This window comes from Lissotriton helveticus, chromosome 4_1 (assembly GCF_964261635.1).
Source record: "Lissotriton helveticus chromosome 4_1, aLisHel1.1, whole genome shotgun sequence".
Classification (NCBI taxonomy): domain Eukaryota; kingdom Metazoa; phylum Chordata; class Amphibia; order Caudata; family Salamandridae; genus Lissotriton; species Lissotriton helveticus.
Window position 1 is genome coordinate 1,305,663,775 of NC_136063.1, and position 23,358 is coordinate 1,305,687,132.

The 23,358-nt window shown below is 50.1% G+C and overlaps 1 protein-coding gene across 5 annotated transcripts in view; it reads right to left on the minus strand.

The window, feature by feature from the left end:
• Window positions 1-23,358, minus strand: part of ZNF236 (zinc finger protein 236) — a 1,196,152-nt gene that overhangs the window by 84,967 nt on the left and 1,087,827 nt on the right. The window contains exon 31 of one of the 5 annotated variants that reach the window (XM_078687875.1): window positions 9,379-9,463. The exons of the other annotated variants lie outside the window; for them this stretch is intronic. Within the exon in view, the coding sequence (XP_078544001.1) occupies window positions 9,411-9,463 (53 nt within the window). The 3' untranslated portion in view covers window positions 9,379-9,410. The remainder of the gene's footprint in view (window positions 1-9,378; window positions 9,464-23,358) is intronic. 5 annotated transcript variants of the gene reach the window in all.

The following is a 23,358-nucleotide window of genomic DNA, read 5'->3' on the forward strand; positions in this document are numbered from 1 at the left end:
GGCGGGTGTGGACTGGCCTTGCCTGTGTCCCCCGGCACCGCCACGGCGGTTACCACCTCTGCGACCGTGTTGAGGTGGGTTCTGCGGCCTGTGGCTAGCGGGACGTGAGGGGGTGCCCCTTCCTTGGCCACGAAAGGCGGAAGTCTGCTGTCGTTGGCCGAGGTTGAAGGATTTGGCCGTAGCCCTGGAGTTCTTAAAACGTTCCAGTGCGCTGTCCACCTTGTCACCAAAAATGTGACGGCCATCAAAGGGCATGTCCATAAGGGATGCTTGGACATCGCCCGAAAAGTTGGCTGACCTCAGCCAGGTGTGGCGGCGCACCACCACCGTCATTGCAATCGCCCTGCCTAGCGAGTACGTGGTATCCAGTCCACACCGAACGTAATAACGCGCTATTTCCCTTCCCTCCGCGAGGGCCTGGGCTAGCTTTGCCTTGACGTCCGCAGGGCATTGCGGCAGCACTTCTGCAAACATATCCCACAAAGAGTGGGAGTAACGGCCAAAGGCAGGCGGTGTTGACAGACCGCAACCCCAAGCTCAGTAAAGAGGACAGCTTCTTACCGAACTGGTCGTACCTTTTGGATTCCCGATCGGGAGGGGCGGTCGGGAATGCGGTCTGGGAAGTTGAGGCCTGAATCACCAGGCTCTCAGGGGTGGGGTGAACGGACAGTAAACTGGGGTCGCCCGGAGCCGGGCGGTGGCGTCGGGCAACGTTCCGATCCACAGGGAGGCCTGTGGAGGGCTTGGACCAGGTGCCCAACAGAACGTCAGTGAGGGCCTTGTTGAATGGCAGGAGAGGCTCCGAGGAGCTTGCCTGCGGTTTGAGGACCTCAGTGAGGAGGTTAGTCCGCACGGCCGCGACTGGGAGCTCAAGAGCCAAGGCCTTGGCTGCCCGAGTCAACACTGTACGCAGCCCCCTCCTCCGTAGCCACGGTAGGAGGGGAGACATAACCAGTGTCAGGCGAAGTGTCCAGACCACTGGCTTCCCCAAATTCGTCCGTCCAGTCCTGACTCAACTGGCACTGCAGTGCCAGAGGGTCCGCAGACCCCTCCCAATCCCCCTCGTCCTCCATCTCCTGAAAGTCAGGAAGAAAATATGAAGCCGGATCGTTGGTGAAAGGCTCACCTATCGGCGTCGAAGACGGCGCCGGTCCGAAGCCGGATCTGCACCGGGATGGGGATCAGGGGACGACGACGCCCGGTGACGGCGCCGGGGGCGACACCCTTGGTGACAACGCCGGCGAAGGGGTCGTAAGGTCGACCGGCATCGACACGGATCCAGGCATGGATCCTGAGGAGTCCTGCGGCGTGGGGACTGAAGTCGCCGACGGGACCGGGACCGAAGCACCTGGCGGCGCCGGAGCCACCGGCTCGCTCGGGCTCCCAGACGGGTCTGCGGGGCCCGAAGGCACTCGACGGGGTCCGACGGAGGGAAGCGCGACATCATGGCCGTGAGGAAGGCGCTGATCTCCTCCTGCGTCGCGTTCAGCCCAGGGACTGGCGGGTGTGGAGCTGGACGTGGAGCTGGACGCGGCGCTTGCGGCTCCAGCGGAGTCGCCCGAACCCCTGGCCGCGTCGCTCGAGCGTCGGGGGGAGTCAGAAGAGCGATGTCGCTTCTTCGACTTCTTGTGCCTCGACTTACCAGAGGACTTTGAACCCGATAAGTGGTGTCGACACGCCGAGCTGTGATGACTGTGGCCCCGCGACCGGTCCCTCGACCTCCTCCTGGACCGGGACCTCGAGCGGCGGAGGGCCGACTACCGGATCTCGAGCCGCTTACGGGAACGCTCCCTCCTAGCTTTCGACATCAGGGCCCGGCAGTCGGGGCACGATTTGTCATCATGGTCGCCCCGAGGCAATAAAGGCATCAGTCGGTTACAGTCGTCACAGGGCTTGCATCCCTACCGGCACGGGAGTCGATAAATGACTCGAGAAGATCCAAAACAGATCGAAAAAAGTTTGTCAAAAAATGATTAAGGAGTACTTCTCTTCCCGGATCTGCGCTTTCTGCCGCGGAAAAAGAGAAAATCTGACGTCAGCGCGCGAGGGCAGCGTCTAAGTAATCCGACGACGTCATCCCGGCGACCACGATGCCGACGACGGACGCGGAGCCGCAGACGAGGCCTACCGACGTGCAGGGGTACTGCTACGCAAAACTTTCCGGATCCAGTCTGACGCCTGGGGATATTCTAAGGTAAGGAATCTAACACTAAGGTAAGGAATCTAACACTAACCTGTTTCTTTCAGATTCAGCCTTTCACCATTGTGTGGTCCAGAAATCGAATCTCATTGAATTTGTAATCATCAGACATATTGTTCATAGCGGTCAGAACCCGCAGGACTACTGGTGGAAGCGGAATGCAATTTTTTTAAGTTACCTTCCTTCCAGATTACTGATTTCAGCGAGTACCAAATAACAAAAATGTGGAAAAGAATGCTAGGGAGAAAAACAAACTGTTTCGACGTGTTGCAAAAATTGAATAACGGGCAGGTGCAGCGTGGTGAAGTGACAAAAAGAATTTCGGTTACAACTAAGGAACATATGCAGTCAGTTTTACACTGATATATAAAGAATTGGTTCTGTCGGGAAGGTTTCAATTGCTTTGTACAAGTGAAATCACTATATCCACAACATTCAACTTTAATGGAGGAACTATGATGTCAAAAAGGGGTTCAACGTCTCTACTGAAGAACCAAACCGTACAGTCAGAACACACCACCAAGACACTTATTTTTTAGTCAAAAGAAACATTTGTATTGTATATAAATTACTGAACATGGCTGTCAAAGTAATACAAAATAATACAGTGTGTAGAGTGCAAACAGTGACTTTGTGATAATATGGGAAAATAGTGCTATACATATATTATACAAATAGACCACATGTAAGAGCGACAGTAGTAATATTATGCTGTCCAATGTTCTCAAGGCATGAATATACGGCCCAGGGATCACTTTGTGTTGTGACCTGCGTAACTGCGTAGACTAGTGTGACTGCAACGCGCAGAGAGGTGACATGGTTTGCCCAGGAACACAGGAGCAGGTAAAACAGGGACGCTAGCATTAGGATCTTGGGTTAACTAACCAAGAGACTACGCCACCTCTCTTCCACTCACTTAATGTGCGTAGGCTTAACTATCCCACGAGGGGCTTTTATATCCTTTTAACTACATTCATACTGTTTTTGTATGTATGCTCAAAAGTTTCTTACACTGTCTGCCCATTGGTGTTAAGTTGGTCTTGTATTTGTTTAAGGTTGAAATCAACATCCTTGGACTAAAAGAAAAAGAACTATTGAAGTCTGTTTACTGTCAATAGTTATTGCGTTATTTTGGGGAGGAAAAGGTTCAAGCACTACGTGTAGCAAGTCACACAGAAGAAGAGCCAGATTTATTGAGGCTTTTTGTAGGCGCAGTGTCACAAAACAGGACTCAAATCCTTATTTGACCTGGAAGTTATTAGTGCAGGGGTGTGCTTATACAAAGTGTTTATTTGTCAGCATTTTAAATAAATATAGGTGGTGCAGAAACAGACAGCAAACATGGTCCGCTTCACCCCTGGTCATTGACGCCTCTATTATTGAACATCCCCACTGGTTTCCGGTTTAGCTGTACTTGAAGCTTAGATCCTTCGATGGTGTAAGATTCCTTCTGTAGAGCATTCTGTAGCCCTTCTTTTGAAGCAAATCTAATCCAGCCAAGCCATCGATGGAATCCAGTCTCTTTGTCTAAAGGCAGGAGGCATTTCTTTACAGTCCCAAACTGAGAAATGTTCTCTCTTAATTCTTGTGCGTAAACATGCTTGTCATACGCTCTGTGGCAATACAAATCTAAGTGATAAAACGGGAGGCTTATAACGTCTTCAACAAAGCTAAGGAAATAGCATCAAATTTGAAATGTTTCCCGGTTAACAATATCTTGCAACAACTCTTGTCCCAAAGACCTGTGTCATCTCTTCTTGTCTGTCTTTTATTTCCATTCTACTTGGCGTGTCACATTCATTCACTGCAGTTCTAGCGGTATAGAAGCAATCGAGTCACGTATAACAAATCTATCCCTGACAGTTGTTGCAATTTAGGGTGTCGACTGAGATTGTTTCGCGAAATGAGACCCTGAGCTTGAACTATTTTAATGAAACATGGCGGCCAGATTGTCGGCATGTGAGACGGGGGAGGATGCCTTCAGGAAACATTTCCAAGTTTTACGGCGGGTCGGGCGGCCCAAAGAGGCGGGCCATGGCTGCCAGAAATTCGTGCAGCTGGGCTGGAGTTGCCGACAGATCCAGAAAGGGCAGATAGGACGATGGCGACTGCGTAGGCTTTGCCGGAGCCACGGGGAAGTCACCATCTGCACCCTCTGCCGCGTTGCGCCAGGGGAAGTCAGAGAGCGATGGCGCTTCGTCGACTTCTTGTGATGCTTTACCTTACCTGAACCCAAGTGCGAAGACTTGGATACCGACGAACGATGGTGATGGCTCCGCGACCGGTCCCTCAACCTCCCACGGGACCGGGACCTTGAGCGGCGCGTAGCCGACTGCCGGACTTCAAGCAACTTTTGGGACCGCTCCAGCAAAGTCTTCAGTGCCATGGCCCGGCAGTAGAGACACACGCAGTGCTGGTCAGTCACCGAAATCATGCAATGAGAGTCCCAGCATGACTTGAGACCGGGCATCCCTACGGAACCAGGAGTCGATCGACTCAAAAAACAGAGATAAAAAGGCCTCGAAAAACTCAGTCAAAAAGTGACTGGGTGTACCACTCTCTCCGGATATGCGCTTGCTGGCGTGGAAAAAGAAAGAATTGACATCAGGGCACGAGGGGTCGTTTAAATAGCTGCTGAGACGTCATTTCGGCGACTAAAACTTTCCGGATCCAGTCTGACGCCTGGGGGTAATTCTAAGGTAAGGAATCTATCACAACGTGTTTCTTTCAGATATGGAACATGGCCAGTCACAGAGAAAATGGAACCTCCCACCCCAGAACTTCAGACAGGCATGTGATCACTCCTTTCCAAAACCTCAAAAGTGTTGGGTAGCGTGCCAGTCTGTGCCTAGTATAATAGGCTCTATGTAGATATTTAAACTGGATAAAGCGCAAACGGGCCGCTATCACTGCCCTGGCAGGGATTCCAGAGCCTCCACCAAATCACCTTCATCTAGGGAGCCCAGGACATGTTGCCACCCATCTCTGGTTTTATGTAGCGTTGTAGGCATATTGTTGATAAGTGTATGTTAGAATTGGGCGTCTCTAGTTGGCACAGGTATGTACCCGTGTCAAATAGGGACACTCTCCTCTAGTCAGAGTAAGGGGGATTACACTCCTAAAATAACCCCTGCTCACCCCCTTGGTAGCTTGGCACGAGTAGTAAGGCTTTATTTCAGAGGCGTTGTAAGTTAAGCATTTGTGACCACATACAGTAACCCAGTGACAACACTATAAATGGACACCAAACAAGGTTTTATATAAAAAAATAAGTATATTTTATATAGAGTTACCACAAGACCAATAAACAACAACAAAAATCCACAGTACTATTAGATTTCAAGAGTTCTTGTAAAAAGGCTTAAATCAAGGTTCTGTGCGAGTCGGTAACCCGGACGGGCTACAGCGTTGTTGAAAATAACAGAGTCTAGCAAATACAGCGGACCGCGTCGGTACGGGCCCACTCAAATGTCGACAGACTCAGTCACAGTACCTTTTACTTGGGGCGGCCGGCACGGATGTGTGAGCCGGTTCCGGTGATCGTCGCGGTGCAGAAAGGAAGCGTTGCAGGACGCGTTGTCCCTCGATGCGGTGCAGGCAGCGGCCCGTTGACAGAGTCGGTGGATCCAAGGCTTGCATTGCAGGGCGAGACGGTGCTTCGAGGCGGTGCTTGCGGTGCGTCGACCGAGCCGGAGTTCAGGAGCAGGCGTCAATCAGTCCGGAGCGAGTCGGGCGGTGTGTCGTGAAGCGTGCGAGGCGGTGCCCAACTCCGTTGCGTTCATAGGACTTAAAGCCAGCAGCAGTGACCGTGTCGGTCAGACCAGTACAATTTGGTGTAGCGAGGCGTTGCACGTCACAGTGTCCACCAGTCGCGGTGCAGGCTACGACTCCGTGATGGAGTCAGGACCGAGTCGGTGAGCGCATAGCTTGCGTTTTTCGAGGCGGACGTTGCTTGATGTGGTGCCTACAGGACACTGGGCCGGTCATGAGAGTCGGTCACAGCTCCCTGCCTCTGTAGTCACTTGTTTCCAGCAGCAATTTACAAAGGGTGGTGAAGTCCACTGGTCCTGGGACTTCGGTCAGGGGGCAAGCTCTCTTCCAAGCCCTTGGAGATCTTTGCACAAGTGGAAAGAAAAGTCCACAAAGTTCTTTCTCCTCTCTTTGGCAGTCAGGCAACCACTGCAGGCCAATTCCCCAAGCCGCACTTCAGCTTGGGAATAGTTTCTTCAGGTTCCTTCTCCTCAGCAGAGGTTTCGTCTTGTAAGTCCAGAAGTGATCTAATTTCTTGGGATCAGGGTCCCAATATTTATACCCCAAGATCCTTTGTTCTCTGAGGGGGGAGGGGCCTGTGCCCAGTCCAAACCAGTTCTGAAGCACTCTGTTTACCAGACTTCTCCTTTTCTTTCACAGTGCAGGGCAGGAACATCAGACGCCCCACAGGGGGTGGAGCCAGCATTGTGGAAGGTAAGTACAGCCCTGGAGCAGGACAGTCTTCCTTCTCTTCTTTCAGTGTGCAGGGCAGAGACATAAGACGCACCACAGGGGGTGGAGCCAGCACTGTGGGGGGCAGGCACAGTCCTATTCAGGTCCCAGGTGCAACTCCCTCCCATCTAGATGCAGATCTCCCTATTCACCACTGGGCTGACTCAATGTCCCCTGGAATCTCCCAGCCCTGTCACTCAAACTCCAGACAAAGGAATGCACAACCTCGCAGAGGCAGGCTTCAAAGGTTAGGCAAGCAAATACCAACTTTCTAAAAGTGGTATTTGCAAACACAGAATGTTAAAACCCACTTTACTAAAAGATGTATTTTATTATTCTGAGTCCAGGCATACTAAACTCGAATTTCTACCATGTTCTCTGAGTCTGTTAGGATTATAAAATGTAATAATTCTAACAGCCCATTCTGGCCAATGGAAAACAGGTAGCCTTGCAATAGTGAAAAACAAAAGTAGCTGTAATTCACTATTAGGACATGCCACACACATCAGGGCTTGTCCTACCTTATACTTACAATGCACCCTGCCCTTGGGCCTACCATAGGGGTGACTAATATGAAGAAAAGGGAAGGTTTAGGGACTGGCAAGTGGGTGCACTTCCCCAGTCAGCATGACAGTACCAGACTGCACGCAGGCTCTGCAACTGCATAATTTAGACACGTTTTACAAGGCTGCTTCTGTGGGTTGCACAACCAGTGCTGCAAGCCCACTAGTGGCATTTGGATTTACACACCCTGGGCACACTCAGTGCACTGTACTAGGGTCTGACAAGTAAACCAAACATCCAATCATGGAACCACTAATCAATACATCAATTTACCATAGGGAGCACTCGCACTGTGGCACTGGACAGCAGTGGCACAGTGCCCAAAGCATCTAACACCAGCAAAAACACATGAAGCAACAGTAAAAATGGAAGGGAGATCCACGCCAATGGTGCCAGGTCTAACAGTGTACAATAGATTTTGGTTATTTCATGGTCTCCCAGTTCACCCTTAAAGACATGCGCCTCAACGGGGTTGAATTTTGGTATATCTGTTTGTTGTGATCGATATGGGGAGAAGGCATGCCTAAACTGAAGAGATCAAAAGAATTGTGAGCTGGGCATAGTATACTCCGTTTGGATTTCTTGAAAGGACTTTAAATTTCGACCACGTATAACCGCGTCTACCATATCTATCCAGATAGCCTCTCAGCCTCGGAAGCCAGGCAGTCGCGCCAGCTGTGGCAGCTGTCCTTTTCTCCACAAAGGAGTTTCTCTCATGAGTTTCCCCCACCAACCCATCATACGAAGCACATATTTCCAGATGTTAAAAACCGCAGTGGTCATGGGTGGCAGCTTCCTGAGCAGTACCGCAGAGTAGAGGACCGTGTGCAGGGCATTATCCCCCAAAAGCCAACGCTCCATGGCATAGGCTGGATCCCTCCAATCGCCATACCACCAATCATTGAGGACGAGCAGGTGCGCAGCCATGTAGTATGCCTTGACATCTGGGGTGGCTACCCCACCGGAATATGTGGATTGAATGCAAGTCCTCAGGGCTCCTCGTGTTGCGCCACCCCCCAAAGGAAACGGGCCAAACTGGCATTTAACTGGCGAGACCACATCAGGGTACGGGTGATTTTGGAGTCGGTATATAAGCTGGGGCAGGGAGATCATTTTAAAGATGGCGGATCTGCCAAATAAAGACAATGGCATATGGGACAACACTTGCATCTGATCGCCCACCTGCGTCCACAAGGGGTCTAAATTCTTGTCCCACGCTATAGTCTAAGACGCCGAGAGGAAGACTCCTAAATATTTGAACCTGTCTGGGACCACCACCACTTCCCGCGACCATTCGCCCAATCGATCTCCACCCCGCAGCAGCCACAGAAAGGACTTACCCGGGTTCATATATAAGGCGGACGTTTCACCAAAAACCTGCATGATTCTAAAAGGAGAAGTACTATTGAGGATGACAACTAATCGATATAGCATCTTTTGCTAAAAAAAACGAATTACTAATTCAACGTTCAAAGTGATGGAAGAAATTGTGTGTTCTAATGAGACTGTAGGAAAACAGAGCAATGTAGTTTATTGTGGTCTTTAATTACCATTGCAATGCCGGACACGGCGGTGTTTTTGAAAGTGTGACAAAAGGCAAACGTTTAAATGCGTCAGGAGAGCACATGCACAAATTAACATGATTTGGAAACTGTGCCATCGCTTTAATACGAATGAAAACAGCGCTTATAATACAGTGTTTCAAACATAACAACCTTTTGACATCGGCAAACCGCTAATTGGATGTGGCGTAGCAGCCTTAGCTGCCACCTTAGGAGCTGGGGGGCACCCGATTTGAGTCTCGGCGTCAACATCCTGTGATGCTGGACAAATCACTTACTCTCTCTGTGCCTATAATTCAGCGCCATGAGACCTTCGCTGCACCTTACTACACTTTACAAATCATGGCCCCCAAGGTGGATTTACAAACAAAGCTATTTAAGAAGCCAAACATCCTAATAAAAACAGTAGCAGAGCAGCAAAACAATATGGTTAAAGATTCCATAGAGCTTGAGCTGATATATTCGCTAAAACAGATTTGCAAAGTGCAGCTCGTGAACAGATGTAGGAAAACTTACTTGGACTATTTAAGCTCCTACTTCAGTAGAAGGCGTTCAGTAAGAAAAACTCACCTCGCACTGAATGTGTGTTCGTGTATATCCTGCTAGTCAGATGTTCTTAGAAAGATGCAGAGTTTTCTTTCATTCCATATGTTCCCTATGGAAGGGAGAAATTAGGCAATACGGCTGAGTTCGGCTCTAAAAAAAAAACAAGAAGCAGGCACCGTGCTAATAAAAGGCATGAGGCTGCGCAAGTTCCCTGATATAAGAGAAGCACCTTTTAGGGTGACCAAAGGGAGACTCCAACATGGATCCCCTGAGTGAGAGGACATGGCACAGTAGTGAGAGCTACCGACTCAGGACCTGGGGATCAGTGTTTGAGCCTCAGCTCAACATTCTGTGAATCTGGGCAAATCACTTAATCTTCCCCCTGGACGCCCTAAAATGTACTAATTTAACATAAAAATAAAAAAAATCTCACAATGTAGGAGGGAGTGGTGGGCGCTGCCAAGCAGTGTGGTGGGAGGGGTGACAGCACAGAAATAACCAAAGTAAACAGAACATTCGAGCAGAGGCAGGTCAACAAAAAAAGAGTGCTCTCGTAGCTCTCTTAGTAAATTGAGGAATAAGAGTACATGTAATGGGGGCAGTCCTCACAGGAGGGTACAAAAGTCCAAAAAGAGGGACTACTAACTGTATTCACCAAAGAAAAGCCAGCATTTCTAAAGGACAGCAAAATAATTCAATGAAGATGGGTGTTTTTTGAAGTCCTTATCCTAGATCCAACATGTCTCTTTGAGACAGCACACGCACTGCCTAGGCGAGACCTAAAAAGGGGAAGGACCTCTTCTGTGGTGACCTGCCTATCAGAGGGGGGGGCCAGGGACGCTACGCGGCTGCCTTAGCCAGTCAGATGGTTCCATGGGCCAAGATTCAACATTGCAGAATCAAGTGGCCACCTGAAGCTCTGGGCACCTCCTTAGGGAGGAGGAGCATGCAGGGGGGTGGACACTTCCCTTTCCTTTATGTAGTTTCAAACCAGAGTGGGAGCCAAGGGCTCTTGAACTGGGCAAAACTGGTTAATGCAAGGAGGGCACTAAATGTGCCCTTCAATGAAGTCTGGTGGCGCTCGGAAGCAACCCCACCCTACCTAATTCTAAAGGAGAGGTGGTCACACCTCTCCTTCCCAGGACATGTTTGTTCAGCTTCCCCTGCCCGAGTTAAGGTTATCAGCAGGGGGGCAGAATATAGTCTAGGTTCTGCAGCAGACCGTGGAAAAGAGACCATTCCATAGAACAGGGCGGTGGGAGGGCAGTGAGGAATCTGTGATTAGAGTATCCATCACAAAAGGCATTACCGGAGGCAAGTAACTGTTTTTTTCATTAATGCATCAAACCATAGATTCTTAACCTTCAGAATAGATATCAAAGCAGGTGGAGGGTTTGTGGAATGACACAGACCGAAAAGTCCTTCAGGACCAAATGGCCAAAATGCCTTTTACCAGTACACTATGACATCACGGCAACAGTGTTTTATGATGCTCACGTTGGAGACTGATAAATGCACAAGTCACTTACCTCACTCACCAGCCTTGGGGGTCACGGCGTTGTCGCTGTCCGTGCCGGGAGAAGCATCCAGCCTGCGCTGCTTGCCCCCGCCGCGCCGCAGCTCACCAGCGGCCGCCGAGAGGGGCCGGGCAGCAGAGGCAAAAACAAACTACAATACCCAGCCTCCCTTGCTTCGCGCCACCGGACCACAGACACTTCCGCCCGGAGGCCCACATATTCCAGCGCTTCCTCCGGTGGAGCGGGGAACTCACCAGCCTTGGGGGGTCACGGCGTTGTGGCTGTTTGTGCCGGGAGAAGCTTCCAGCCTGCGCTGCTTGCCCCCGCCGCCGCAGCTCACCAGCGGCCGCCGAGAGGGGCTGGGCAGCAGAGGCAAAGACAAACTACAATACCCAGCCTCCCTTGCTTCGCGCCACCGGACCACAGACACTTCCGCCCGGAGGCCCACATATTCCAGCGCTTCCTCCCGCGTCGCGGGACGCGCGCGGGCTGAGCCCGGGCAGAGGGCGGGCCATCTGTGGCCATCAGGGGCCAGAAGAGGCCGGGCAGGGCTACCCCTCTGAGCCACATCAATGGGTAAGCGCAAACATTTGGAAAATGAGGGGCAAGGGGCTAAAGACGCTAAGGTCCCTCGCAAGGCGGACACAATTATTTCATACCTAACTTCTGCGGTAGGTGCTATCAATCAAAAAATAGCTAATGCGGAAAAGGAGTTGGAAATGGGTAAGGCCAATGATCCATCTACTTTGGCACCCCCACTTGTTCCCACAGAGACAACGAGGGAATGCATTTTGACTGAGGCGCTACCCACAAATGATTTTGTGCCTCATATCCCTCCGACACTATGCCCAGAGAATCATAGTACAAATGTATTGCCAAAAACGGCTAAACAGAAGCCTAAGAAATGTGGGGGGAAACTTAATCACCTGTCCCTTAATCAAGATTATGTCAATGACATTTGTTCACTTTTGGGGGATAAAATGGAAGAATTGATTAGTGCTCGATTAGAACCTATTTTGGAGGAAATCGGCAAAGACATTGTTGACTGCTTGAATACGTGTTTAGCTGGCCTACCAAAGAGGTGTGAAAAAATAGATTTATTCATTAATGATTTTCATACTCTAGAACGACACCATAAAATAGACAGCAAGTCTCTTGGGAACAATAACACAGAGTCTATGGAATGTACAGGGGCGGTAGACCGCCCTGGGATCTTAGGTCCGCCTGCCTCACTTAAATATGTGTCACCAGCTCTAGCCCCAAAAGCAGGCAGTCCCGCTATTGGAAACCCATTAATAAGACCAACCCCCATTCCACCAACAACGAACACATTTGTGAATACAACCGTACGACCTAACTCCCCTCATATTACATTCAACCCAAATTCCTCTAGGCTGCACCTCCCACCAGATGCCGCCCCTTTCGTGGCAGTAATTACCGGGTCCCTCTTTTAGAACCAAATGAGAGAGAGTCTACCAGGGACCTCTTGGATAAAACCGGGGAATGGTGTAAACAATATTCAAGTGGGGATCAGGACATATCCCCCTCCATTATTTTGGCTAGAAGGGTGGGGTGGGTAGGACAGAGGGTGAAGAACATTACTGGAGATTGTATTGTTGTAAATTTTTCAAGGAGAGAGGTTGCCGAAAAATTATTCTGGGATGGGTCCCCAATCGAATGATATTAGACCACTCCCTCTAGGCTATTTCTATCCGCCGAGGGGGAGTCATAAGACATGCACCTGGTCCCAGAGGGTAACTGGAAAAAGTCATACACCGACATTAGGACCCTGTTACTTTGCTATGCACCCTAAGAGTGGAGCTCCGGCTCTTATTCCCCAGCTTCCCCCCCAATTATGATATCCACTCAAATCATTGATGACACACAGACTGGGGGTTTGCCATTGTCTAATCGCTTTACACCACTGTTACATCTGGGTGATTCCGATTGACTACATAAACCCCGTGACATTAATAGGCCCTCTTCGAATCCAACTAGAAAAAATGTATGTAGAATTCTTAGTTGGAACATTGCCGGCTCTAGATCCAAGAGCCATTACGAGAATTGGCTGGGCTTTGTTTCATCATTTGATATAATCTCCTTCCAAGAAACCTGGGACACAGCCAACAGATTTGCCTTAGATGGGTATGCCCAATTTAGCATCCCAGCTAAACCAAGTGTGGCGGGGAGAGCAAAGGGAGGTCTAGCCTTATTAATCTTGTAGGAGAGTGGGGTCTGCAATCCTATGGTCACCCCAGATTTTTGCTTCACTGGTTTACCACTTTCCCTGGCTGTGGGCCTGCTAATCAGACCCATAGCCTAGCTGTTCTCTCTCTAAATTGACAACCATGTACTTTAGGTGCATTTACCAATTGGTACTGGGCCACCTTATCAGTCCCTGTACACAGGGCATAGGTGTACCCAGGGCCTACCAGGGGCTGAAGCATGTATTATGCCACCCCTGGCTGGCCATCTAAATCTGACACAACTGGCTGCATGACAGCTGGGGCAAGGTGGTGTAAACACCCTTTGCTGTAGATATAGTATACCTATATCTAACCCTAAAATGGACACATATATTCCTATCAGTCACTCCTATGGAAGGCCTTATCAATCCTGAAGGCAGAGTGCTTGGAATTATGTGAGATGGTGCTCTGGCATGAGCTGAGCCCGTTTGCAGCTTGCGGAACCAAGTCCTAATAGCTGTTCCATGATAACGCTATACCATATACTCTTAAGTGCATTATCAACCTCGCGGTTAAATGCCAACTCTGGTATAACATTATCAAAACATGTCGAGTAAGGTGTCATACGATTTGGAATACTACCCCCTCGCCAATTCTGGCGACGGGGGTAGCATTCCACCCTTCTAGAGGGACACGACATGTATGTAACTGTGAACCCCGGTTAAAGTTAACTCGAGCCTCAGCATCACAAAATGGATGCTGCCACCACAGACACAAGTCTGACCTCCTGCTGCTGGGAGTCCTTCCAGCGAGGATGGCTTGGACAAAGGGTTTCCTGCCTTGGGAGGTGCTAGCACCACCCCAGACAGGATTTTGTGTATTGAGGAGGGAGGCCTGAAAGGAATGAGACATGCCTGGGGCACACAAGGTGCCCTGTGCATACACCGGTTCAAACCAGTGGCTGGGGCATCCCAGCCCCAGCTCTGGCGGGAAACCGGACAAAGGATAGGGGGTGTAGCCACCCTCCTTCCTGGTCCCACCCAGGGGAGGGACCTAGTCAGTAGTGCAGCCCCCTTTAGGAGAATAAAGGTAGGAGCTGGTCCCATTCCAAATTAGATTATCCTGAACTATCCAACAAGAAGAAACTCTGGCCTTCGACGTTCTGCTCCACAGAAGACTGAAGAATCTCCCTTGTGGACAAGGAGTGTCCACCCTGCAACTGCAGGCACCATCAAGCGTCCAGCGGCTTCACTTTGTCGTCTTCCCTCGAGGATCCAGACTTCAGAGCCCGACGAGACCCGGATTCCCAGACCTCTCCGACCTCAATCTACAATCTACAGCAAAGCTGAGACCCGTGGGTGCGACGAGACACGTGGGACCGGCCATCTTGAACGAACCTGCACTTCGCTTCCAGCACGACTCCAGAGGTAAACTCGACCAAGTGCTTTGGGGACTGAGAAGCCCCAGCCCCGAGCAGCCCCTGCACTGAAGATCAGCCCTCCAGCATCCACAAGATCTGCGTGGGGCCCTTCTGCTTTGTTGCTGCTCGACGCGTTGTCTGGTCACTTGCCGGCTGGCTAGTGGTCTCCCAGACGACGAACCTTTGAATTTTCACTGCTGGTCTGGTTGCTCCAGACTGACCCTTGCTCCCTTCCAAAAGAGGGGCACCCCGGACTCTCCTAGTCCGCACCAGACGCTTTCTTCACTCACCGCGTGGGTTGCCTTTGCCAAGGCCTGTTGAGTCCAATCCCGGATCCAACACCGCCGACAGCGAGAGCCTGCGTGGGACAGCTCGTGCCTCCATCCTGGTCATCGAAGACACCTCCTGGTCCACGTGGCTGCAGAGTCAAGCCTCCACTCTTCACCTGATCGCGACGTCGACATCTGGTTCCTTCCTGGTTCCACTCCAGTCACTGGCTAGTGACTGTGAACATTGTCCCCTCTGCTTTCAGGTCTCCTTCTTCAACAATCCACCCTTGGATTGCACCGGACATCTTCCTCCTGGTCGCCTGCAGCATCTTTTCTTTCAGGCTCCATAGACTTCAACGCGAGAACCCGACGCACTTTGACACCTGTGCACCCGCAGTCCGTGGGTGAGGTAACAAGAGCATTTCGGTGCTCAAGGGTAGTTTAACTGTCCTAGTGTCCCGTTCCACAGTCGTTGTTGTCCTACCTAGTCAGGATTGTCCGTACTCACCTTTAACTTGAACTGTACTGTCCATAGACGTTGTTACGCATCTCGCGTGTGAGTTCACACTTTGCACACACGTTCCGTGGGCCTCCTATTACTTACCTGAAGTTAGTGTAGCGTGGTCCCATCGATCCTACAGCCTCTGGACAGCTCCATTCCTCTTATCGACTCTCACATTCCACTTACTTAGTATATGGTTTGTCGTGCCCCTAGGGCACCATTGTAATTTTGTGCGACTTGTAGTATTTTTCGTAAGAGATTGTCATGTGCTTAGCCCTCTGACCTCATAAAGAGTTCAGAGGTGTTGTTATTAATAAATATACTGTTTATTTTCATAACAACCTGTGTGGTGTCCTTTCACTTGGTATTCAAGGGGTTATATTGTGGTACAACAGCTGGCTTCCCATGCCAAAAGAGTTTAGCCTAAGACTGCTTTGTCCATGCTACCATTAGGATAGCTGGTCTATAAGGTTGACTTACAACCAATCACCATAAGGGTTGTTTGGACTGATACAAGGTGATCACTAGAACTAGTGAGCATCATATATCAGGCCAACTTCTCACATTGGTGTGCAGCGGTTGGGATTTGAGCTTGCTGTTGTTTTTACCACATATAATCTTGAAATATCATTTGAAAGATCACATAAGGTACTCTAGGTACATATAACAAGCTTAGAAATACTCTGAGTTCTACTGAACCAGCTGTTTTAGTAGAAAGGGCCTAGCACACCCTGACTACAACTCTTAGCAAGGGATCAGTAGGAAAACCCATAGTGTAGGTAAGTGCATCACTTGCACCTCACTAGAAAGCATGTCTACCCATGGAGAGTCTTCAGAGACTCCCCTAGTGGTTAGTGACCCTCCAGAGGTCCTTTCCAGATATGCAGTTCTCAGTTTCCAGGAGATGAGACAATTGTGTACATCCAGGAAATTGAAACAGGGTTCTAACCCTACCACTCCTTTTCGGTTAGGTCTCTTAGAGACATATGATGCTAGAAAGGCTTCTAACACAGATGGGAGCATGCCAGCCTTAGAAGGTACACTTGGTGATCCAGACCTCCCTGAAACAGAGAATGTAGAAGAGGAGGAGGAAGAAGAGGACACCTCTGGGGATGAGGCAGACAAAGGTCTTGAGGTAGTCAGCAGGCTAACCAGGGCCAACTTAGACCTACATAGGGAAGGATCTGGGGGACCCCCAGTACTGACCCTAAGCAGGCCTAACTTTGGAGCTAGGAGAGATAGATCTCATTCTAGGGACTCCAATAGATCTGTGCACTCTCATGCCTCTGCTCAAAGGAGAATGACTTCTCCCCAGAGGAGAATGACTTCCCCTCAGAGGAGAGAGCATGAAGCAAGGATGAGACAGGCTAATCTGAGGATCCAGAGGGAAGAACTTGCCCTTGCCAAAGAGAAGCTTGCCTTTGCTAGAGAGCAACAGTTGAGTGGGGTAGTCCCCACTGGTGGCAGCAATATCCCTAAGGATAAAGACAGGAGTTTTGATAATAGACACCTGAGTAAAATAGTGCCCCCCTATAAGACAGGGGATGATATCCACAAGTGGATAACTGCTTTGGAGAGAGCCTGCAAAGTACAGCAGGTACCCCAGAGTCAGTGGGCAGCTATATTGTGGCTCTCATTTGAAGGTAAAGGTAGAGACAAGCTCCTCACTGTTAGAGATGAGGATGCAAATGATTACCAAATCTTGAAAACTGCTCTGATTGATGGGTTTGGCTTAACCACTGAACAGTACAGGTTGATGTTCATGGATACCCAGAAAACTCAGGCTCAAGATTGGACTGACTTTGTTGATTGTGCCACTAAGGATCTGGAGGGCTGGTTACTGGGAAGTAAAGTTACTGATTACACAGGATTGTATAATCTAATTATGAGAGAGCAAATCTTAAATAATTGTCAGAACCAGTTGTTGCATCAGCCCTTGATTGACTCAGATCTGACCTCTCCCCAAGAATTGGGAAAGAAGGCAGACAGATGGGTCAGGACAAGGGTCAAGCAGCAGAACCAGAACCAGGGTGGTGGCCAGAAGAAAGCAGACCAGAAGGGTAATGAGAATAAGCAAAATGACCAGAAGTCTTCAACAGGGCCCCAACAACCTAAGGAGGGTGGGCCCCAAACTTCCCAAAAGAAGAAGAATGATGGTCCTAAGAAACCATGGTGCCAATACTGTAAAAGTAAGACTCACTGGTTTAGTGAGTGCACCAAGAAAGGCCAAACTCCTACCACTACTGTCCCTAAGACACCTGCACCCCCTAGTACAGTTAGTAGTGGTAGTGTACCTCCCAAGGCTATAGTTGGGTTAACCCTGGGAACTGAGGTGGGTTCTGACTTAGTTAGAATTCCTACTCAGGCAGTTCTTGTTTGTACTGGGGACATGGATATGACCCCTACTGTAAGTTCTAGTACTCTGGGCAAATACAGACAAACGCCTTTAATCAATGGAAACATGGCTCAGGCCTACAGGGACACATGTGCCAGTGTCACCATGGTGACACCAACACTTGTGGACCCTGACCAGATCATGCTAGGTTCAGACTACCTAGTGACCAATGCTAGCAATGTCACTACCAATCACAGTATGGCAATTGTTAATTTCTCCTGGGGAGGGGTAACTGGCCTCAAAAGGGTTGTAGTTAGTTCAGACCTCCCAGTAGATTGTCTTTTGGGCAATGATTTGGAATCCTCACTGTGGTCAGATGAGGAGTACAGGACTCATGTAGAAATGCTAGGTCTCTCCTCACATGTCCTTGCTGTGACTAGGTAACAGGCCAAGAAATGCCCAGCTGAACAAGTGCTGGATCCTGGAAGAATGGACCAGACACTACCCAAGAGAAGGAATGGTAGGGTTAAGGCAGAGCCTTCCCCCCTGCCTCAGGTTGAGGATCAGCCCTCCCAGGAGGCTGACCCAGAGACCCCAGAAGGAACTGTCCTAGAAGAGCTTGAACCTGATCAGGTTGAGTTTCTTGGGACAGGGGGACCTTCCAGGGCAGACTTGAGGCAGGCCCAATTAGACTGCTCCTCCCTTGAACCCCTCAGACAGCAGGCTGCTGCTGAGGCTGCAGGGAATGCTACAGGTGCCCATAAGGTATATTGGGAAGATGGACTCCTATACTCTGAGGCAAGAGACCCCAAGCCTGGTGCTACCAGGAGGCTGGTCATCCCCTTGTCTCTTAGAGGTTTCCTTCTCACCTTAGCCCATGAGATTCCCCTTGCAGGTCACTTAGGCCAGAACAAGACTTGGGACAGGCTTTCCCCACACTTTCACTGGCCTCATATGTCTGAAGACACCAAAGAGTTTTGTCGCTCATGTGTCACCTGTCAAGCCAGTGGCAAATCAGGTGGCACAACAAAGGCCCCCTTTATACCACTACCTGTGGTGGGGGTTCCCTTTGAAAGAGTGGGGATTGGCATTGTTGGACCAATGGACCCCCCAACAGCATCTGGGCACAGATTTATACTGGTGGTAGTGGATCATGCCACCAGGTATCCAGAAGCTATTCCCCTTAGGACCACTACAGCTCCTGTTGTGGCCAGGGCCCTGCTTGGAGTTTTCTCCAGAGTGGGGTTTCCTAAGGAGGTTGTCTCTGACAGAGGTGCAAACTTCATGTCAGGATACTTGACTGCAATGTGGAAGGAATGTGGTGTCAATTATAAATTCACCACACCCTATCACCCACAGTGCAATGGGCTTGTTGGGAGATTCAACAAGACCCTCAAAGGGATGATAAAAGGGTTACCTGAAAAGCTCAGGCGAAGATGGGACATCCTTTTACCCTGTCTCCTGTTTGCTTACAGAGAGGTCCCACAGAAGGGCGTTGGTTACAGCCCTTTCGAGCTTCTGTTTGGGCATCCTGTAAGAGGACCCCTATGTCTTGTGAAGGAAGGATGGGAGTTACCTCTCAAAAAGCCTAAGCTTGACATAGTGGACTATGTATATGGTCTCCGCTCCAGGATGGCAGAGTACATGGAGAAGGCATCTAAAAACCTTGAGGCCAGCCAGGAACTTCAAAAAGCGTGGCATGACCAAAAGGCTGTCCTAACTGTGTATCATGCAGGACAGAAGATGTGGGTGTTGGAGCCAGTGGTCCCAGCAGCTCTCCAAGACAAATGGTCTGGACCCCATACCATCATTGAGCAAAAGGGAGAGGTCATCTACTTGGTGGACATGGGAACTCCCAGGAGCCCCCACAGGGTGCTTCATGTAAACAGGCTCAAAGCATTTGTCAACAGGGAGGACATGGGCTTGCTCATGGCCACAGATGAGGGGCAGGAGGAAGAGAGTGACCCTCTCCCAGACCTGCTCACTCAGAACCCTGATGATGGGTCAGTAGATGGTGTAGTCTTTTCTGACAGCCTCTCTGCTCATCAACAAGAGGATTGTAAACAGGTTCTTCAATGCTTCAGGCAAATGTTTTCACTGACCCCCAGTCAGACAAACTGGTGCACCCATGAGGTGGACACTGGTGACAGTCTGCCTGTCAAGAGTAAAATCTACAGGCAACCTGACCACGTCAGGGACTGCATAAAGAAAGAAGTCCAAAAGATGTTGGAATTGGGAGTCATTGAACCCTCAGAGAGCCCTTGGGCTAGTCCTGTAGTTCTAGTGCCTAAACCTCACACCCAAGATGGTAAGAGAGAGATGAGGTTTTGTGTAGACTACAGGGGTCTCAATGCTGTCACTAAGACAGATGCCCGTCCAATACCTAGGGCAGATGAACTGATAGACAAGTTGGCTTCTGCAACTTTCTTAAGTACATTTGACCTAACAGCTGGTTATTGGCAGATCAGGTTAGCTGAGGATGCCAAGGCCAAAACAGCATTTTCTACCCCAGGAGGTCATTACCAATTTGTGGTGATGCCCTTTGGTTTGAAAAATGCACCTGCCACTTTTCTAAGGTTGGTGAACCAAGTTCTCACTGGGTTGGATGACTTCTGTGCAGCATATCTAGATGACATTGCTGTCTTTAGCTCCACCTGGGAGGATCACCTGATCCACCTGAGGAAAGTTTTGGAGGCCCTGCAAAAGGCAGGCCTCACTATCAAGGCTACTAAGTGCCAGATAGGGCAGAGTCAAGTTGTGTACCTGGGCCACCTTGTGGGTGGAGGCCAGGTTCAACCATTGGAGAGCAAGATACAGGCCATAAAGGACTGGGCTCCTCCAACCACCCAGACACAGGTCAGAGCTTTCTTGGGCCTGTCTGGTTACTATAGGAAGTTTGTCAAAAATTATGGGTCCATTGTGACACCACTTAATGACTTGACAAGCAAGAAAATGCCAAAAAAGTTCAGTGGACAGTTAGCTGTCAGAAGGCATTCGATGACCTAAAGCAGGCCATGTGTACTGCACCTATTCTCAAGAGTCCTGACTACTCCAAAACCTTCATTGTCCAAACAGATGCATCTGAGTTTGGTGTGGGAGCTGTTCTATCTCAACTGAATATTGATGGTCATGACCAGCCCATTGCTTTTATAAGCAGAAGGCTGACCCCTAGAGAGAAACGTTGGTCAGCTATTGAGAGGGAGGCCTTTGCTGTGGTTTGGGCCCTGAAGAAGTTGAGGCCATACTTGTTTGGAACTCACTTCAAGATTCAGACCGACCATAAGCCCCTCTTATGGCTAAATCAGATGAAGGGTGAAAACCCCAAACTTCTTAGGTGGTCCATTTCCCTACAGGGGATGGACTTTACAGTGGAGCACAGACCAGGGACTGACCATGGCAATGAAGATGGTCTCTCCAGGTATTTCCACTTAGAACAGGAAGACTCACCTGGTCAAGGTTAGTTTAATGTCCCTAAGTTTGGGGGGGTTATGTAGGAGAGTGGGGTCTGCAATCCTATGGTCACCCCAGATTTTTGCTTTTTGCTTCACTGGTTTACGACTTTCCCTGGCTGTGGGCCTGCTAATCAGACCCACAGCCTAGATGTTCTCTCTCTAAATTGACAACCATGTACTTTAGGTGCATTTACCAATTGGTACTGGGCCACCTTATCAGTCCCTGTACACAGGGCATAGGTGTACCCAGGGCCTACCAGGGGCTGAAGCATGTATTATGCCACCCCTGGCTGGCCATCTAAATCTGACACAACTGGCTGCATGACAGCTGGGGCAAGGTGGTGTAAACACCCTTTGCTGTAGATATAGTATACCTATATCTAACCCTAAAATGGACACATATATTCCTATCAGTCACTCCTATGGAAGGCCTTATCAATCCTGAAGGCAGAGTGCTTGGAATTATGTGAGATGGTGCTCTGGCATGAGCTGAGCCCGTTTGCAGCTTGCGGAACCAAGTCCTAATAGCTGTTCCATGATAACGCTATACCATATACTCTTAAGTGCATTATCAACCTCGCGGTTAAATGCCAACTCTGGTATAACATTATCAAAACATGTCGAGTAAGGTGTCATACGATTTGGAATACTACCCCCTCGCCAATTCTGGCGACGGGGGTAGCGTTCCACCCTTCTAGAGGGACACGACATGTATGTAACTGTGGACCCCGGTTAAAGTTAACTCGAGCCTCAGCATCACAAAATGGATGCTGCCACCACAGACACAAGTCTGACCTCCTGCTGCTGGGAGTCCTTCCAGCGAGGATGGCTTGGACAAAGGGTTTCCTGCCTTGGGAGGTGCTAGCACCACCCCAGACAGGATTTTGTGTATTGAGGAGGGAGGCCTGAAAGGAATGAGACATGCCTGGGGCACACAAGGTGCCCTGTGCATACACCGGTTCAAACCAGTTGCTGGGGCATCCCAGCCCCGGCGGGTAACCGGACAAAGGATAGGGGGTGTAGCCACGCCCCTTCCTGGTCCCACCCAGGGGAGGGACCTAGTCAGTAGTGCAGCCCCCTTTAGGAGAATAAAGGTAGGAGCTGGTCCCATTCCAAATTAGATTATCCTGAACTATCCAACAAGAAGAAACTCTGGTCTTCGACGTTCTGCTCCACAGAAGACTGAAGAATCTCCCTTGTGGACAAGGAGTGTCCACCCTGCAACTGCAGGCACCATCAAGCGTCCAGCGGCTTCACTTTGTCGTCTTCCCTCGAGGATCCAGACTTCAGAGCCCGACGAGACCCGGATTCCCAGACCTCTCCGACCTCAATCTACATCTACAGCAAAGCTGAGACCCGTGGGTGCGACGAGACACGTGGGACCGGCCATCTTGAACGAACCTGCACTTCGCTTCCAGCACGACTCCCGAGGTAAACTCTACCAAGTGCTTTGGGGACTGAGAAGCCCCAGCCCCGAGCAGCCCCTGCACTGAAGATCAGCCCTCCAGCATCCACGAGATCTGCGTGGGGCCCTCCTGCTTTGTTGCTGCTCGACGCGTTGTCTGATCACTTGCCGGCTGGCTAGTGGCCTCCCAGACGACAAACCTTTGAATTTTCACTGCTGGTCTGGTTGCTCCAGACTGGCCCTTGCTCCCTTCCAAAAGAGGGGCACCCCGGACTTTCCTAGTCCGCACCAGACGCTTTCTTCACTCACCGCGTGGGTTGCCTTTGCCAAGGCCTGTTGAGTCCAATCCCGGATCCAACACCGCCGACAGCGAGAGCCTGCATGGGACAGCTCGTGCCTCAATCCTGGTCGTCGAAGACACCTCCTGGTCCACGTGGCTGCAGAGTCAAGCGTCCACTCTTCACCTGATAGCGACGTCGACATCTGGTTCCTTCCTGGTTCCACTCCAGTCACTGGCTAGTGACTGTGAACATTGTCCCCTCTGCTTTCAGGTCTCCTTCTTCAACAATCCACCCTTGGATTGCACCGGACATCTTCCTCCTGGTCGCCTGCAGCATCTTTTCTTTCAGGCTCCATAGACTTCAACGCGAGAACCCGACGCACTTTGACACCTGTGCACCCGCAGTCCGTGGGTGAGGTAACAAGAGCATTTCGGTGCTCAAGGGTAGTTTAACTGTCCTAGTGTCCCGTTCCACAGTCGTTGTTGTCCTACCTAGTCAGGATTGTCCGTACTCACCTTTAACTTGAACTGTACTGTCCTTAGACGTTGTTACGCATCTCGCGTGTGAGTTCACACTCTGCACACGCGTTCCGTGGGCCTCCTATTACTTACCTGAAGTTAGTGTAGCGTGGTCCCAT